Raw genomic sequence first — 18,775 nt, 5'->3', positions numbered from 1 at the left:
AGGAATTAAGTTTTTTGGATTTCCGGTTGGTGTGTGGAGGCAGACCACTCTCGGTCCGCTCTAGCCATGCGTACTGACTTTGGAGGTTAGAAGTCAGAGGTATCTCTACTCTAATCATGTCGGAAAACACAATACTGTTGTTAGCTCCAGAGGGGAAACCGCTCAGCTGTATCCGCGGAGGACGTTTTGATGAGGTTTTCCAGCATTAGTTCACAGATTCATACCCCGAGTATTGAACAGAGTAACCGAAAGAAAAGACGTGGATGCCGTAAATCAGAAATAAGAATAGAAATTGCTGGAAAAGCTCAGTATGGCCGGCAGCATCTGTGGAGAGAATACTCTCGCTCTGATTTCTCTCTACAGATGCCGAGCGTTTCCGGCAGAGAAACGCTTTTCTGCTTCTGCTCTTTGTTTCCGTACATCCTCCAAAGAAGAGCTTTTAATGGGAATGGTCATGACTGGAAATCTTGTAAACAAAGTCATCCCCAACAATGAACAGTTAAGTAAGGATAATAAGTGAAAAAATATCATTTCTGGACACCGTTATGTGGTGATGGGGAGTGAAAATAACATCCATGACTCAGTTAATTGCCAATTAAAAGCAAGCAGTGAATTTTATTTTTAGTGGACCTCTTACTGAAGCATTCTCTCAGTTGTGTTAGTGCTGTCAATATCGGAAACGGGCCAGCCAATGAGCACACGGCTAAGAACAACAAAGGTCTTTGTGAGGTTAACTTGGCTGATAACTATTGGCCAGGAGAACACCCTGCTGTGCACACCCAGGCCTACTTCCACTGCTGTGGACTGGGCCCCCCAACAAAACACCCTGCTGTTCTTTGGAACAGAGGCCATGGGGTATATTACGTACACCGGAGCAGGCAGCGGGTTGAAGGTCTCATCCCAGACAAGGTCAGGGGTACGCTAGTACAATGTTCTCCCAGGGCTAGACAATGCAGTTGCTGACAAGAAAGGAACATGAAGTAAATCAGTACTTATCTACGTTACTATGGATTTGTTCACGAAAGAAAACCCACAAGATTCTCATGGGGCCATAGATAAGGTGAATTGAGGAATAGATAGGTGAACAGCCAAGGTCTTTTCCACATGTAGTGGAGTCCAAAAACTAAAGGGCATAAGGTTTAAGATGAGAGGGGAAAGATTTAAAAGGAACGTGAGAGGCAACTTTTTCACAAGAGAGGGTGGTACACCAGATGAAGGGTAGAGGCGGGTACAATTACATTTAAAAGACATTACGACAGGTACAAAGATAGCAAAAGTTTAGAGTGATATGGGCCAAATTAAGACAAATGGGACAGCTCAGTCTAGGGAACCAGTCGGCATGGTTCTGTGCTGTATGAGTAATGACAATGAGGTAGGCTATTTGGTCCTTTAAACCTACCCCAATCTAATGGTCTGTGTACTGAATATTCTCATCTATTCCGGATAGTCTCTGATTCATCTCCCCAACGAGAATCTATCTCCTCATTAAAAATCTTGAGTACTTTCTGAGGCTGAGAGTTCCAGTCACAAAGCCTTCTGATAGAAAATGATATCCCCTCATCTCTGTCCTGAAAGGGTGACCTCAAATTTTGAAACAATGTCTCCTAGTTCTGGACCGACCCAGAAGAGGAAATGTCCCTCCCCACTTCCGCTTTGTCAAGACTATTCAGGATCTCATCCACTTCAACCAAGTCAGCTCCCCCATCTTTCCAGTGGAAACAAGCTCGATCTGTCCAACTTTTCCCGGTAAAACAACTTGCTCATTCCAATCTGGTAAACCTCCTCTGAACCACCACCGAAGCATGCATCCTTAGTTTTGTGTTCAATCCCTCGCAATGTTCAGAAAAATGTGCATCTAAACGTTATCCAGCGACTTCTGCAAGAATACTGAGAGAAATGAAATGCACATTCTGATTTAATGTATATTAAAACAATTGTACAGAAACGTTACAATATACTCAACAAACCAATAACGGGCTAAAACCTCCTTTGCATTATACAATATTTTAGAATGGTCAGCCTTATTATAAACAGCTAACTTCACAGCAATGTGAGATAGCAAAGATTCTATTCAATGTCACAGTGAAAACAACATTTAAAAAGATAAAACACTTCCCATATGTATTGTAACCTCGAAGGCGAGACGCAAATCATACAGAAAGGTGCACACCAGTTCTTGAAGGGTCAGGACTGTCCGTTCTCGGATGTCTAGGTGGAGGGCATGGAAACTCTCTTCCTCCGTATTGTCTCCAGCGCCGCTTCCTTTTCCTTCAGAATCTCCTTCAGCCGTTTGATTTTCTCGTCCCGTGTGCTCTTCTCGGCGCTGGGAGGAGGCAGCCCCTCATGTGGAGCGAGGGCTCTCTGGCTGGGAGCTGAGCTGACGGCCGGTGAGGTGTGTTCCTCCGCCCCCGTTGAGCTGCCCCGCTGCCCCGGTGGTTTGCTATGGCCGCCCCCCGAGAGGCAGCTGTACGCGTGCTCCGACTCCCTGTTCAACAGCCACTTCTTACACCGTGACCTCTTAGTGGTCGAGGAACGCTGGCGGTGTCTGCCTTTGCTCTTCTCTGGCGTTTTGGGCCTCATCTAAAACGAACAGAGTCATAGAGTTAGCAATCAATGTCAGCAATAATATTGTCACGCAAAGGATCACACGTTTCAACATTTGTGATATGTACAATCAATGTACTTTCTGGGAAACCAAGGTATGTGCTTTAATGGGAGAAGTCACTTCGAGTCATAGAGGATGTACAGCACAGAAACAGACCCTTCGGTCCGACCCGTCTATACTGACCAGATATGCCAACCCAATCTAGTCCCACCTGCCAGCACCCGGCCCATATCCTTCCAAACCCTTCCTATTCATATACCCATCCAAATGCCTTTTAAATGTTGCAATTGTACCAGCCTCCACCACTTCCTCTGACAGCACATTCCATACACACACCACATTCTGTGTGATAAAGTTGCCCCTTCGGTCCCTTTTATATCTTTCCCCTCTCACCCTAAACCCATGCGCTCCAGTTCTGGATTCCCCCACCCCAGGGAATAGACCTTGTCAATTTATTCTATCCATACCCCTCAGCCTCCGACGCTCCAGGGAAAACAGCCCTAGCCTATTCAACCTCTCCCTATAGCTCAAATCCTCCAACCCTAGCAACATCCTTGCAAATCTTTTCTGAACCCTTTCAAGTTTCACAACATCCTTCCAATAGGAAGGAGACCAGAATTGCATGCAATATTCCTTGTTTTGGCTTCTCCAATGATCAACCCCCTTTCTCTCCCGAAAGAGGCACTTCCTCCGAGGCCCTGAAAACAGCACTGCTTGGCTGGGAGAGGTCCCACAAACAGCAGCAGCTTTATCGTGGTAGGGCCGGCACAGGGAGCAGCTTCATGCATGACCTCTTGGCGTCAACAAATGCTACCCTGTCAGAAATAATTTGGAGGTCGTAACTTTATAGGAGAATCGTGTACACAACCCATACCATCATGGAAACCAACCTCCCATCCATGCAGTCCATCTACACTTTCAGTTGCGGGGAAAGGTGCCAACATCAAAAACCCCTCCCACCCCCCGCAATACTTGCTTCCAACCTCTTCCATCAGGCACAAGATACAGAAGCTTAATCACACACCCCAACAGGTTCAAGAACAGCTTCTTCCCTGCTGTTATTAGACTGATGAATAGACCTATCTAACTTCAAATAATGTTGATCTTGCTTTGTGCACCTCCAGTTCAGCTGTAACCCTATATGCCTCACTCTGTCTAAGCTCCCTATGATCTGCCTGTACTGCTTGCAAAATTAAACCTTTCACTGTACTTAGGTACATTTCACTACAATAAATCAAATCCAAATATTACTGATGCCCGTTGGAAGTATGTAAGCCTCCAGAGAACTGTTAGCATCTTCAGGACTAAGACTGGTACACACTTGTACAACAGGGAGGCTAGAGTATGGAGAACAGGCAGCAAACTGATAACCACATCAGTTACAGGTTTATGGATTAGAAGTGCAGGTGACTTTTTTCATTTTATTAGCACGCATGAACGTAAGGAACACCCACCACATAATCAAGCCAACAGCAACAAACATGTCCAACTCCCAAATGATTCAACTCTTCATAAGACACAGCAAGAGGCTGGAATCCAAGACCTGACTGGGGGAATGCTAAAACAATATCTGGAAGGACTAGACACAGCAACTACATCAAAGTGCCTGGGAGCCCCAGGTCAGCTTTGGAACAATTCAGATTATCAACGTGGATTGCAAACCTCAGATGTCATGCTCAGGTAATCCCAACGTGAAACAACTTTGGAACCAAGAGACAAGACAGGCAAAATAATAGAAACTAGATTATTACTGAGCTGGAAGGTTCGTTTTCAGACGTTTTGTCGTCATACAATGTAACATTATCAGTGAGCCTCCAGATGAAGCACTGGTGGCATGGCCTGCTTTCTATTTATGTGTTTAGGTTTCCTTGGGTTGGTGATGTCATTTCCCATTCTTTTTCTCAGGGGGTGGTAAATGGGGTCCAAGTCAATGTGTCTGTTGGTAGAGTTCTGGTTGGAATGCCATGCTTCTGGGAATTCTTGTGCGTGTCTCTGTTTGGCTCGTCCTAGGATAGATGTGTTGTCCCAGTCGAAGTGGTGTCCTTCCTTATCTGTATGTAAGGATACTAGTGAGAGTGGGTCATGTCGTTTTGTGGCTAGTTGATGTTCATGTATCCTGATGGCTGGTTTTCTGCCTGTTTGTCCAATGTAGTGTTTGTTACCGTTCTTGCGAGGTATTTCGTAAATATACCTTGTAAATGTAAAAAAAAATCTTGTAAGAAGTCTATCACGACGGAGCATAATTTTAGGGTAATTGGAGGAAAGTTTTGGGGAGATGTCAGAGGTAGGTTCTTTATTCAGTGTGGTGGGTGCGTGGAATGTCAGATACATTATGGACATTTAAGTGACTCTTGGATAGATACATGGAAGTTAATACAATGAAGGGTACGTAGGTTAGTCTGATCTTAGAGTAGAATAAAAGGCTGATGCAATATCAAGGGCCAAAGGGCCTGTACTGTGCTGTACTGTTCTATCTTCTAACCGTAACAAACACTACATTGGACAAACAGGCAGAAAGCTAGCCACCAGGATACATGAACATCAGCTAGCCACAAAAAGACATGACCCACTCTCACTAATATCCTTACATACAGATGAGGAAGGATACCACTTTGACTGGGACAACACTCCATCCTAGGACAAGCCAAACAGAGACATGCCCGAGAATTCCTAGAAGCATGGCATTCCAACTGGAATTCCATCAACTAACACATTGACTTCGATCCCATTTACCACCCCCGAGAAAAAGAACAGGAAATGACATCACCACGCGAAATGATGTCACCATTGGAAATGACATCACTGGCCCAAGGAAACCTAAACACATAAATAGAAAGCGGGTCATGCCACCTGTGCTTCATCCAGAGGCTCACTGATGATGTTACCTAATATGGTGACAGGACTTCTGAAAACGAACCTTCAAGCTCAGTGAACAAACCCAGAACCCCAACCTGAGCTACAAATCTTCTCAAAACTCGCTAGATTATTGCAAATGAAATTTAGCAGGATGTGTTAGTCACAACACTGATGTTAAAAGGAATAGCTAAGGATAGATGAAAGAGAATCCAAAGGGTCCAAATACCAAGTGCACCAAAGTTGAAATCAATAAGGCAACATCACAGCCAAACATATTGAAATGCAACTCAGATGGCAAGTGGTGAATTTACAATTTCTGAACACTTTAAGCCCTGAAGGCAATTGATCGGTTCAACCTAAAAGACTCTTCATAAGTTGGCTTACATAAAGGAAACCATATAGAGGGATACAACAAAGCTAAAATTGTCAGACAGTAACTCAACCAGATAATATTGTCTCAACTGATCTCACAAGAGCTGGAGTGGGTTCCAAGCAGTAGGAAAACCTTAATTCAGGCCTACACTTCCTCAGGAGGAGGCTTCTGAATTTAGGTAGTTAGCTTAACATGGAATTACTGTAGAGAGAAAAAAAGGATAATGTTGGGTTTCTCTGACTACATGAGTTAAGACAGGCTAAATGAAACTTCCACCTTTATCAAGGCGATCTTGTAAACAGTCAGGCCAGAAAATCAACTTGTGGCCAAAATAGGAGTGAAAAAGCATTGCCCAATGTGACCTTCCCTCGCTGTTAGCATGCTTTAACTTGAGCAAGGTAGTGATGGAAGAAAGTCACACTTGACGTGGATTGAGTAGTTTTAACAAACTGAGACGAATTGCAAGTAGGTGGTTTCAATTTCTCCTGACAAATAATTGCTTTCTCTTATTATCCAATACAGAGATTGTATGATACTTGGAACTCATAAATGTGTAAACCCTGTAATTTCAGCAACATGGAGGATTTGTGGCAAGTCTTAGCATTTCTCAGAGTGCTTGTGCGTATGGAACAGATAATTACAAATCAAAGCATATAACAACAGGCAGAAATACATCTTTGGCATAGGCTGTTTGACTACGTTTTGGTGGATGGACTCAAATTACATTGAAGTTGATAAATTCAAATGAGGGATCATACTGATGATCCAGAAAGAAGACAGTCTTAAATGCTTATTGTACATCTCATAACTTCAGGAGATCCCAAAGCACTTGTAGCCAGTTTAGAAAATTTGAAGTGCAGTCATTGTAGTAATGTTGCAAACAAGCTCCCATGAACACTGATATGATAGTGACCAAATCATTTGCGATAAACAGGAGGCTGGAATAACACAGCAAGCCAGGCAGCACCAGGAAGTGGGGGCAAACCATAAATACATTGAAGCAGAAATTAGGCCATTTGGTTCATTGAGTTTGCTCCACCATTCAATCATGGCTGATAGGTTTTCCAATTCCACTTTCCTGCTTTCTCTGCATAAACTTTGATGCCCTTCACAACCAAGAACCTATCTATTTCTGTTTTAAATATACTCGATGACTGACCTCCACAGCCTTCTGTGGCAATGAATTCCACAGATTCATCACTCTCTGGCTAAAGCAGTCTATCCTTATCTCCATTTTGAAGGGTCTTCCTTTTACTCTAAGGCTGTGCCCTCAGGTCTTCATCTCTCCTGCCAATGAAAATATCTTCCCAACGTCCACTCTGTCCAACCTGTTCAGTATTCTGTAAACTTCAATCAGATCGCCCCCTTATCCATTGAATATAGTCCCAGAAGCCTCAAATCTTCCTCATATGTTAAGCCTTTTATTCCTGGGATCATTCTCGTGAACCTCCTTTGGACCTGCTCCAGGACCAATATTGCTTTCCTGAGGTAAGGGGTCCAAAATTGCTCACAATACCCTAAATGTGGTCTGACCAGAACATTATAAAGCCTCAGAAGTACATCCCTGCTTTTATGTTCCAGTCCTCTTGAGATGAATGACAACATTGTATTTGCTTTCCTAACTATCGACTCAACCTGCAAGTTTACCTGAAGAGAAACCTGGACTAGGACTCCCAAGTCCCTGTACACTTTAGACTTCTGAATTTTCCTCCCCATTTAGAAAATAGTCCATGCCTCTATTCTTCCTACTAAACTGCATGAACTCACACTTTCCCTTGCTGTATTTCATCTGCCACTTCTTTGCCCATTCTCCTAACCTGTCTAAGTCTTTCTGCAGCCTCCCCACCTCCACAATACTACCCTCCATCTATCTTTATGTCATCTGTAAATTTAGCTGGAATGCACTCAGTTCCTTCATCCAGATCATTAATACATCAAGTGAAAAGTTGTGGTGCCAACACTTTACCCCTTCACATTGACTTCCATCTGGAGAAGGACCATATTATCCCCACTCTCTGCCTTCTGCCAGACAGCCAATCTTCTATCCATGCTAATACCTTGCCTCGAATACCATGGGCCCTTATTTTACTCAGTAGCCTCCTGTGCGGCATCCTATCAAACCCCCTTCTGCAAATCCAAATAGATAACATCCATCTGCTCTCCATGGTCTAACCTGCTCAATACTTCCTCTAAGAATTCTAACAGATTTGTCAGGTCAGGCATGACCTCCCGTTGATAAAACCATGCTGACTTTGCCCTATTTTACCATTCATTTCCAAGTATTCAGAGATCTCATCCTTCCCAGCAGTCTCCAAAATCATACCAACGACTGAGGTCAGGCTAATTGGCCTATCATTTCTCATTTTTTTCTTACTCCCTTCTTAAACAGGGGAGTTACATTAGCCATTTTCCAGTCTTCTGCAACCCTCCCTGACTCAATGTTTCAGGCATTAACCCTTCTTCAGGGCTGGATATAGGGGTAGGGGGAGCTACAGATAAAGAGGGAGTGAGGTGGGATGGGGTGAGGAGAGTAGCAGAATGGTGAGGTCGTGATAGGTGGACACAGGTAGTGGGTACGACCTGGCTGGTCGATGGGAGGGATGAATCAAGTTGGTAGCTGGAAGGAAGGGTCAGTATGTAGAAAGAAGGGATGTGGTAGGGCTGGAAAGGGAGGTTGGGTAGGAAGGTTATTTGAAATTCAAGAATTCAATGTTAAGTCCTCTGGGCTTTCGACTGCCCAGGTGGAAGATAAGGTGTTGTTTTTCCAATTTGTGGTCGGATTCACTGCAGCAATGGAGAGCCTGAGGATGGACATATCAAAGAGGGAGCAGGAGGGGGAATTGAAATGGACAGTGACCAAAAGGCCAGGTTGGACATTTTAGGTGAGGCAAAGATGTTGGTGAAGCAGTCACCTAGTCTATGTTTGGTCTCACCAAATGTAGAGAAGACCACATCGGGAGCACTGGATTCAGTAGACTAGGTTGGAAGAGATGTAGGTGAACCTCTGTGTCACCTGGAAGGAATGTTTGAGGCCCTGGATGGAGGTGAGGGGAGATGGTGTACAGGCAGGTGTTGCATCTTTTTCAGTTACGGGGACGTTACCAGGGAGGGTTGGAGGGGTTGGTGGGGAGTGTGCGGTGAACCAAGGAGTGGCAAAGGGAATCGTTCTTGCGGAAGGCAGGGAGGGGAAGATGTACCCCCACATATAGTCCTGAAGAAGGATTAATACCTAAAACATTGACTTTTCCACCTCCTGATGCTGCTTGGCTTGCTGTATTATTCCAGCTTCCTGTCTGTCTACTTTGGATTCCAGCATCTGCATTTTTTTGTCTCTAATTTGTTTTAACATGTTTATCAACTGATTAAAGATTGGCCAAAATAACAGGAATAGCTAGCTTCCCTATTTGTCTTCAATACAGTATCAATTGAATCTTTTTCCACACACCCTAGATTGCAAATGGGGCCTTGTGAGAATGGTCCCAATTGACCTATAGTTATCACCTAATAAAGTAACCTGTACACAAAGTTAAAGCATGTGGGACCAAATTCCTTCTATCATAGGCAGTATTGTGAAATTGTTTAGTCAGCTACAAATCCGATACTACTCCAGTTTCAAAACTGGCCTGAGCTGGTCACGAAACATGGATTTGACTAAATTGGGCAAAAATTTTCCACTGCTCCAGTTTATAGTTGACTGTATCAAATGTCAAAGGTTAAACAGAGAACAATTTCCCAATGGGGATATGTCTATTAGACAGTGTGGAAACAGGCCATTTGGCCCACACCAACCCTTTGAAGATTATCCCTCCTGGACTCATGCCCTTAATCTGTAACCCTACATTTTCCATGGCTAATGCACCTAACCTACACTGCCCTGAATAATATGCTGTATATATACATATTATGGACAATTTAACATGGTCAATTCACCTAACCTGCACATCTTTGGACTGTAGGAGGAAACTGCAGTACCTAGAGGAAACTCACACAGACACAGGGAAAACGTTCAATCTCCAGACACACTCCGCTCGAGGCTGAAATTGAACCTTGGACCCTAACGCTGTGAGGTAGCAGTGCTAATCACTGAGCCACCGTGCCGCCCTTTGTCAATAATATTTTGTCACAAAGATTAACTTTGCATCATCTCCTTTTAGGCCATGAAGGAAAGATATTGTTAAATTTGAAAGGGTTCAGAAAAGATTTACAAGGATATTGCAAGGGTTGGAGGGATTGAACTATCGGAGGCTGAATAGGCTGGGGCTATTTTCTCTGGAACCTTATAAAATAAGATGGGGCATGGATAGGGTAAATATTCAAGACCTTTTCCCCAGGTTGGGGGAGTCCAAAACTACAGGGCGTAGGTTTAAAGTGAGAGGACAAAGATTTAAAAGGGACCTAAGGGGCAACTGTTTCACCCAGAGGGTAGTGTGTGTATGGAATGAACTACCAGATGAAGTGGTGGAGTCTGGTACAATTACAGCATTTAAAAGGCATCTGGATAGGTATATAAATAGGAAGGGTTTAGAGGGATATGGGCCAAATGTTGACAAACGGGACTAGATTAATTTAGGATATCTGGTCAGCATGGATGAGTTGGACAGAAGAGTCTGTTTCCATGCTGCACATCTCTATAACTCTTAAGTAACCTTGTGCTGACATGAATGTTTAATGGTTGCAATTACATGCAGTCTAATCTTCTCTCACTCCCATTTATGTCTTCTTTACTGAGTTATACTAGAAAAGCACTTCACAGTATATAGAAAACCTATATACTACTATTCAGCATTAAGACTACAATGGAATGTTTGAGAACTACACTTGATAATTATCAAATATCTGCCATTTGCTCTAATGCTCGACAAAATCTAGATTCTGAATCTTGTATTGGACTAGATTTGAAAGACAGAAACTTATATTCCTTTCTAGCAGACGTTTAAACACACCGTATACACAATGAGACTGAATGTTTGGGTTTAGTAAATGTCCTTTACACTGTGTTAATTCATTAAAATTCAAGAATAAATAATGTAGATATCTATAGAATCTGGCCTGAAGTATGAATCTTAAGTTCTAAACCAACATAATTTAGACACGGCCATTTAATATGGTTCCAGCTCCCTCCATCCATTGTCCAATGCATCACTGTTCTATATGCTGCCAATTTCCAAAGTTGATCCTCAAGTTCCAAAAGGGCCTACCCCCCTCCATCGTGAACCAAGCTGATACTTTACAGAAACACGGTAGTTGGCCAAAACTACTTGTTTTGGATAATGATTTTATAGCTCTATTTAAAGCATGTGCTTGGTTCCAATCAATTGCTACAATTACTTCTTATGTGGAAGATTGACAAGCGGTTATTACAAGGTATTTCTAATCAGTGTTTGCCTGAAGAAGAATAGATATGACCCAAAATCCAGATAATTACTAACATATCCCTGGCCAGAAAATCAAGGCTTCATCTGAATATATTCAGCATCAATTTCATGCCACCTAATTGGAAGATTAGCTAGTTGGGTTTTGGTCACCTGTAATGTGAATGACTTACTAATAATGACTGATCTCCTTGGTACTAGGGCTCTAATGCGAATGTTCCTGTACTTATTTTTTTTACATTGGGTATAATTTGCCTTCACAGCGTTTAATGAAATTGCTACCAAGGCTTTCTCCAATGTCATCTTTCACAGCCTAGCCTTCTTTTGATCCAGGCTATAAATTATCAGAGCGGTCTTCAATATTAGGCAGATACATTTTGCTGTTATACCTCTAGCTCAGGTAAAGTGGGACATTAAGAAGGCACTTGAAATTATTCTAACCAGCTGCAAGCCATTTCATTGATGTTACATTAGAGGCCTTTAGATCTGAAAAAGCTGATGACAAAGATATCAAAATTATTCACCTTTTAAGGGAAAGTACTTGAACCAATAATGGGTATTTGTTGTAGAATGACAATCTGTTACAGTTGACCTTTCTTAGATCTTAGAATTGCACTTAAAGATTCAAATAAAGGCTCCGAAAGTATTAAGACAAATTATTGCCCAAATCCTATCCTGGTCAATGAACTATTTCATAGGTATTACATCAGATCTAAATCTAGAGAGTGGCTCATTAGCATCTTCAATTTTTTAAGCTCTAGCTTGCTGTCCATATTCACCACAGGTTTTATGAAAGATGGTCTTACTCTTCTCAACACCTGATGCAGAGATAGCTTTACATATGATTATTTAGATTAGATTCCCTACAGTCTGGAAAGAGGCCCTTCGGCCCAACAAGTCCACACCGACCCTCCGAAGAGTAACCCACCCAGACCCATTTCCCTCTGACTAATGCACCTAACACTACGGGCAATTTAGCATGGCCAATTCACCTGACCTGCACATCTTTGGACTGTGGGAGGAAACCGGAGCACCCGGAGGAAACCCACGCAGACACGGGGAGAATGTGCAAACTCCACACAGACAGTCACCTGGGATCCTGGTGCTGTGAGGCAGCAGTGCTAACCACTGAGTCACCGTGCCAGTGGCAGCTTATTAGTTCTACAGTTGTTAGTGTACAAACACAAGTTCTGCCAATCAGTTTGTTTAATGCCAGCTCAATCTGCAAGACCTCAGAAAGTTTACTGCCTATTCCACTAGTGAAGTATTTCCTCAGTAATAAGTTATCATTTGAGCCTAGTGAAAAGGAGGTAGGTGAGGACATGGATAGCAGAGTCATTCGTACATTTCATCAACTTTACATATTATTTAATTCCTGGTTAGCCTTTTGCCATAGTCTGCTGAATCTTTTAGTTTTTTTGGGGGGGGGGGGGCGGGCATTCAGCAGGCATTTACTTCTGGCTATCCACATAAAGAATTAATAATCAGAAAGAATTTCTTTAAGTTGTTTCACTATTTCTGATAGTTTCATTCTAGTTTTTATCTGCTTAAGTATAAAGAATTTTCCAAATAGCAACTTTACACTTTATATACAAAGACCTTTCCTTTTTGTAAAATTGACATTTCTACAAGATTTCGTACTTACAAGCTAACAGGCATTATTAAAATGGGCTGGAAACGTGTTGCTGGAAAAGCGCAGCAGGTCAGGCAGCATCCAGGGAACACAGGAGAATCGACGTTTCGGGCATAAGCCCTTCTTCAGGAAGGGCTTATGCCCGAAACGTCGATTCTCCTGTTCCCTGGATGCTGCCTGGCCTGCTGCGCTTTTCCAGCAACACATTTCCAGCTCTGATCTCCAGCATCTGCAGACCTCACTTTCTCCTCCATTATTAAAATGGGCATTTGCAATATGTAGTTATGGATTTGACTAAGCAAATGACTAAGCAACTCTTCACAACATTCAGTGCCATACCATCATAGATCTCCAATCTTAAACATCGTTGGTTCACCACTGACGAGTAGCTAACTGGCTGCACAATAACACATTTAATGGCAGCATATCAGAAGCTGGGTATGCTGTAGTGAATGATTCACCTACAGACCCCACAAAGCCTTTCCACTATTTACAAAGTATAATGCAGAAGGGATGAAATATCCACTAATAGCTAAGATAATCAGAGCTAGAACAACATTCAAGAAGTTAAAAATCACACAATATCAGGTTATGGTCCAACAGGTTTATTTGAAATCACTAGCTTTTGGAGCACTGCTCCTTCATGAGCTACCTGATAAAGGAGCAGCGCTCCGAAAGCTAGTGATTCCAAATAAACCTGTTGGACTATAGCCTGGTGTTGTGAGATTTTTAACTTTGTCCACCCCAGTCCAATATCGGCTCCTCCACAACATAACATTCAAGAAGATTGATACCAAATAAAACAAAACTGCCTGTTTGATTTGCACTATCACCTTAAAATATTCAGATCCTCTACCATTGGGCTCACCATGGCTATGTGATCTAGATAAGAGATATACGGCAGCAACTTGCCACAACTTAAAGGACATCTCTCGGACCCGCAAAACACACTGTCGAACGAAAGACACAAGTAGATGCACTGGCATACCAGAGTCTACAAATTCCCCTCCAAACTACTAAAATCCTAGAACTGATTCCCTTTGAACCCAGTTTGTTGGTCTGCAATTATGCAGGAGAAAGTGAGGACTGCAGATGCTGGAGATCAGAGCTGAAAAACGTGTTGCTGGAAAAGTGCAGCAGGTCAGGCAGCATCCAAGGAGCAGGAGAATTGACATTTCGGGCATTTCAGGAATCTGAAGAAGGGCTTATGCCCGAAACGTTGATTCTCCTGCTCCTTGGATGCTGCCTGACCTGCTGCACTTTTCCAGCAACACGTTTTTCAGCTCTGCAATTATGGATCACAACACAGTGGCCCTTCAGCCAGTTCTGCCTGCACCATCTCTCTAAATGAACAATACACACAACCATAAAATGCAGTTAAATTCTAAGGAATGCACAATAGGAGAACTACTCTACATTGGCTTTCCTGGTTATAAATCAAAATGCTACAATTTAAAATGACAAATTTTAAAATTCAAAAGTGGCCACTCAACTATGCAGCAAAATAAATATTTCAAAGATAAACATTTTAAATATTCCTCATCTTAAACTGATAAAGGGAGGCCAAGATCACAGAGAATGGTGATCATCCAGATTTTCAAATAAATAGCATAAAATCTTAATTTAGATCAAGAATTTTATAAAGGTGTCAAACCATTTTCTTCCGTATTGCCTCCAGCGCAGCCTCTTTCTCCTTCAGAATTGCCTTCAGCCGCTTGATCTTCTCATCGCGTGTAATTTCATCTATACTTGAGGATGGGAGAGGAGTGTAACTGCATGCTGCACTGATCTCAGTTGGAACGGTGTAATCCATTGGGAGAGATGAAGTGCTGGCCATAGGAGCAGGGATTGTGGAGACATCTAAGCAGTTGGATACACTTTCTGTCCCAGTTCCCAAAGTCATCCCAGATGGGGATACCATTCCAGTGCTCTCATTTAGCACTGAGCTAGGCTCAAGAAAGCTGGTGGTTGTCTCCTGTTCACAGTGAGAGGCAACTTGGGAGACTGCTTCTGTATCGTGAGAGGCTGCTTCTGTATCATGGGAGGCTGCTTCTGTATCATGGGAGGCTGCTTCTGTATTGTATACAGGAAGGCAGCTGTAGGCATGCTCTGATTCCCAGTTTGGAATGAATCGTTTTAGGCATCGTTTCTTAACTGCAGGTGAAGACTGGATGCTTTCTGCTTTTCTTTTCACTGGAGATTCAGGCTCAAGTTTCACCTAAAATGGGAAGCAATTTTAAAAAAACTGAAAATTACCATATACATATGAAAGATTGTTTTGCATATAAAAGATCCTGCTCACTCAATTTCACAATCATTTTATAACTTTCATATAAAAATCACAGAATTTTCTTCAAAGCATGTATTTACATCATTAGTGAAATGCTTTAAATTTTACATGCAGACACAACCAAATTTATTTTTAGCCTATGAAAAAATACATCTTTATTCCTCTGGTTTCAGCGTTGCTTCAGTTGCTAGTATACTTAGCCAGTCAGAAGGTTGACAGCTCAAGTGGCAGTCCAGTGACCTGAACACACATTCGAGGCTAACACTTTAGTATGGTAGAGTCAGTGCTACATTAGTGAATTTGCTGCCTTTCATATGAGAGGCTCTACCTTCCTTCACAAGTTGACGTATTTGACATTGTGGCATTATGGGAAGTAAAGGAGAGCCTAGCCCTCATCTCCCATCCAGTAGTAATCTCTCAATGGACGGGCATCTGGTTTTGAAACTTTGCTAGTCGTGTATGGTCTGTCATATATTTCTACATTACAATCGTGGCTACATTTCAAATTGATTCCATTAAATATAAAGCAGCTTGGGACAGCCTGACATTGTGAAAGGCTCTATATAAAGGCAAATTATTTTTTTCTAATGATTCCACTGTAAAATCTCAGGCATTTTCAGACATTTTAAAAATACACATTAAAGGGACTTTAGAGTTCTCCAGTTGGCTAAGCACATTTTAAGAAGAATAAAGAAAATGAAGGGGAAATGCACTGAATTATATTAAAAATGTAGAACTCAGTTTATTAACTGATGTATTTGAAATTAAAGACTGTACTCAACAATCACAGAACTAATTTGCAAGCATTTGCTGTAGACTCTATTCAAAATAATCCATTTAAAATCTCACACAAAACAACTTTGAGCTGTTTTCTAAAAATAATTAGTACTACTGAAATGAAGATATACCTCAATCTCCTTTGTATGGGTTGCATAATATTCTGTCTCTATAGGTGGCTCTGTTTTAATGGCTGGAGGCGTCAAAATCACTTGTGTCTGTTTACAAACTGCTTCAGTCTTTATGTTATCTATTTTCTTGGGTAATTGAGAGTATAACTCTGGTGGTTTAGAGTTTGCAGTGTAAGTGCCCTTTTCCCATTGGTCCAGCTGCTTTTGGGATATTCTGGTGAGGCAGATTCGCACAGATGTGTAAATTCCTGCTTTCTTCAACAACTGTTCATCGGTTTCTCCTCGTGTAGTCCCACAAGTCGAATTAGAATGCTGACAGAAGGTTGGGAAACAAGAGGAATAACATTTTTAATTATGACACAAATACTTCTTGACAAATTAACAAGAGAAACCTGAATTGCAGTGCTCTCAAGCAGAACTATATGCTGCTAATTTACAGTCACTTTCAAGTAAGGCACACTTTACTGTTAAAATCATGCCAATGATGATATTGATGCTACTGATTTGCAACAAAGAACAAAGAAAATTTACAGCCCAGGAACAGGCCCTTCGGCCCTCTAAGTCTGAACTGATCCAAATCCACTCTCTAAACATATCACCCAATTTCTAAGCATCGGTATCCCTCTGCTCCCCACCCACTCATGCATCTGTCCAGACGCATCTTAAATGAATCTACCATGCCTGCCTCTACTACCTCTGCTGGCAACGCGTTCCAGGCACCTACCACCCTCTGTGTAAAGTACTTGCCGCGTATATACCCCTTAAAATTTTCACCTCTCACCTTGAACGTGTGACCTCTCATGATTGAAGCCCTCACGCTGGGAAAAAAGCTTGTCTCTATCCACCCTATCTATACCCTTCATGATTTTGTCGTCCTCAGTCAGGTACCCCCTCAATTTCCTTTCTTCTAATGAAAACAATCCTAACCTACTCAACCCCTCTTCATAGTTAGCATTTCCATATCAGGCAACATCTTATAAACCTTCTCTGCACCCTCTCCAAAGCGTCCACATCCTTTTGGTAATGTGGTGACCAGAACTGTACACAGTATTCTAAATGTGGCCGAACCAATGTCTTGTACAATTTTAACTTGACCTGTCAGCTCTTAAACTCAATACCCCGTCCGATGAAGGCAAGCATACTATATGCCTTCTTGACCACTCTATCCACCTGTGCAGCAACCTTCAGAGTACAAAGGACCTGAACTCCCAGATCTCTCTGCCCATCAATGTTTCCCAAGGTTCTTCCTTTTACAGTATAGTTCGCTCTAGAATTAGACTTCCCAAAATGCATCACCTCACATTTGCCCAGATTGAACTCCATCTGCCACTTCTCCACCCATTCTCCAGTCTATCTATATTCTCCTGTATTCTTTGACAGTCCCCTATGCTTTCTGCAACTCCACCAATCTTCATGTCATCTGCAAACTTACTGATCAGAACAACAATACCCTCTTCCAGATCATTTATGTATATTACAAACAGTGGCCCCAGCAATGACCCCTGTGGAACACCACTGGTCACCTTTCTCCATTTCGAGAAACTCCCTTCAACTACTATTCTCTGTCTCCTGTTGCTCAACCAGTTCTTTATCCACCTCGCTAGAACACCGTGCACACCATGTGACTTCACTTTCTCCATTAGTTTATCATGGGGAACCTTATCAAATACCTTACTAAAGTCCATGTATATAAAATCTACAGCCTTTCCTTCAGCTATCAACTTGGTCACTTCCTCAAAGAACTCTATTAAGTTGGTAAGGCACAATCTACCCCGCACAAAACTGATAAGTCCATTCTTTTCCAAATATAAACAGATTTTATCCCTCAGTACCTTTTCCAGCAACTTTCCCACCACTTACATCAGGCTCACTGATCTGTAGTTACCTGGAATATCCCTACTACCCTTCTTGTACAGGGGGACAACAGGAGCAATCCTCCAGTTTTCTAGCACCTCACCTGTATTTAAGGATACTACAAAGATATCTGTCAGGGCCCCAGCTGTTTCCTCTCTCGCTCTCTCAGCAGCCTGGGATAGTCCACCTTAATATCCTTTAGCCTACCCAACACATCTTCCCTCCTTACTGTCAACATGATCCAGAGTAAACACCTTCTACCTCTAATCTCAGCATTCATCACCTCGCTCTCCTCAATGAACACTGAAGCAAAGTAATCACTGAGAATCTCACCCATTTTCTCAGGTTTGACACACAACCTTTTTCCTTATCCTTTAGTGGACCAACCCTTTCTCTGGTTACCCTCTTGCTTCTTATGTAAGAATAAAAGTCCTTGGGATTCTCCTTAATTCTGCTCACTAAAGTTATTTCATGAGTCCTTTAGCCCGCTTGATTCCTCGTTTAAGATTGGTCCTACTCTCCCAGTATTCCTCCAGGGCCTATTCTGTTCTTAGCTGCCTGAACCTTACGTACGCTTCCCTTTTCTTCTTGGCTAGTCCCACGTTTTCTCCTGTCATCCAGGGTTCACGAATCTTGCCTTCCCTATCCCTTGTTTTCAAAGGGATATATCTATCCTGCACTATCTTCAACCTATCTTTGAAAGCCTCCCATATATCAAATGTGGACTTTCCTTCAAATAGCTGTGTCCAACCACATTTCCCAGCTCCTGCCTAATTTTGATATAATTGGCCTTGGCCCCATTTTGTACTCGTCCCTTAGGACCACTCTCAACTTTGTCTACGGGTATTCTAAGACTTACAGAATTGTGGTCACTATTCCCAAAG

The 18,775-nt window shown here is 42.3% G+C and overlaps 1 protein-coding gene across 2 annotated transcripts in view; it reads right to left on the bottom strand.

Moving 5' to 3' along the window:
• Window positions 1–1,899: 1,899 nt before the first annotated feature.
• Window positions 1,900–18,775, bottom strand: part of LOC122563333 (uncharacterized) — a 61,431-nt gene continuing 44,555 nt past the window's right edge. For both annotated transcript variants that reach the window (XM_043717073.2, XM_043717072.2), the window contains exons 3-5: window positions 16,038–16,349; window positions 14,494–15,057; window positions 1,900–2,580 (exon numbers count right to left, since the gene is read on the bottom strand). In XM_043717073.2, coding sequence (XP_043573008.2) covers window positions 2,209–2,580; window positions 14,494–15,057; window positions 16,038–16,349 — 1,248 coding nt within the window. In that variant the 3' untranslated portion in view covers window positions 1,900–2,208. The remainder of the gene's footprint in view (window positions 2,581–14,493; window positions 15,058–16,037; window positions 16,350–18,775) is intronic.

This window comes from Chiloscyllium plagiosum, unplaced genomic scaffold, assembly GCF_037043375.1.
Source record: "Chiloscyllium plagiosum isolate Xiang-an unplaced genomic scaffold, Cpla_swu_hap1 HiC_scaffold_26, whole genome shotgun sequence".
NCBI classification, from domain to species: Eukaryota; Metazoa; Chordata; class Chondrichthyes; order Orectolobiformes; family Hemiscylliidae; genus Chiloscyllium; species Chiloscyllium plagiosum.
The sequence above is the reverse complement of the archived record's forward strand: the minus strand, read 5'-3'. Positions and strand labels throughout refer to the sequence as shown.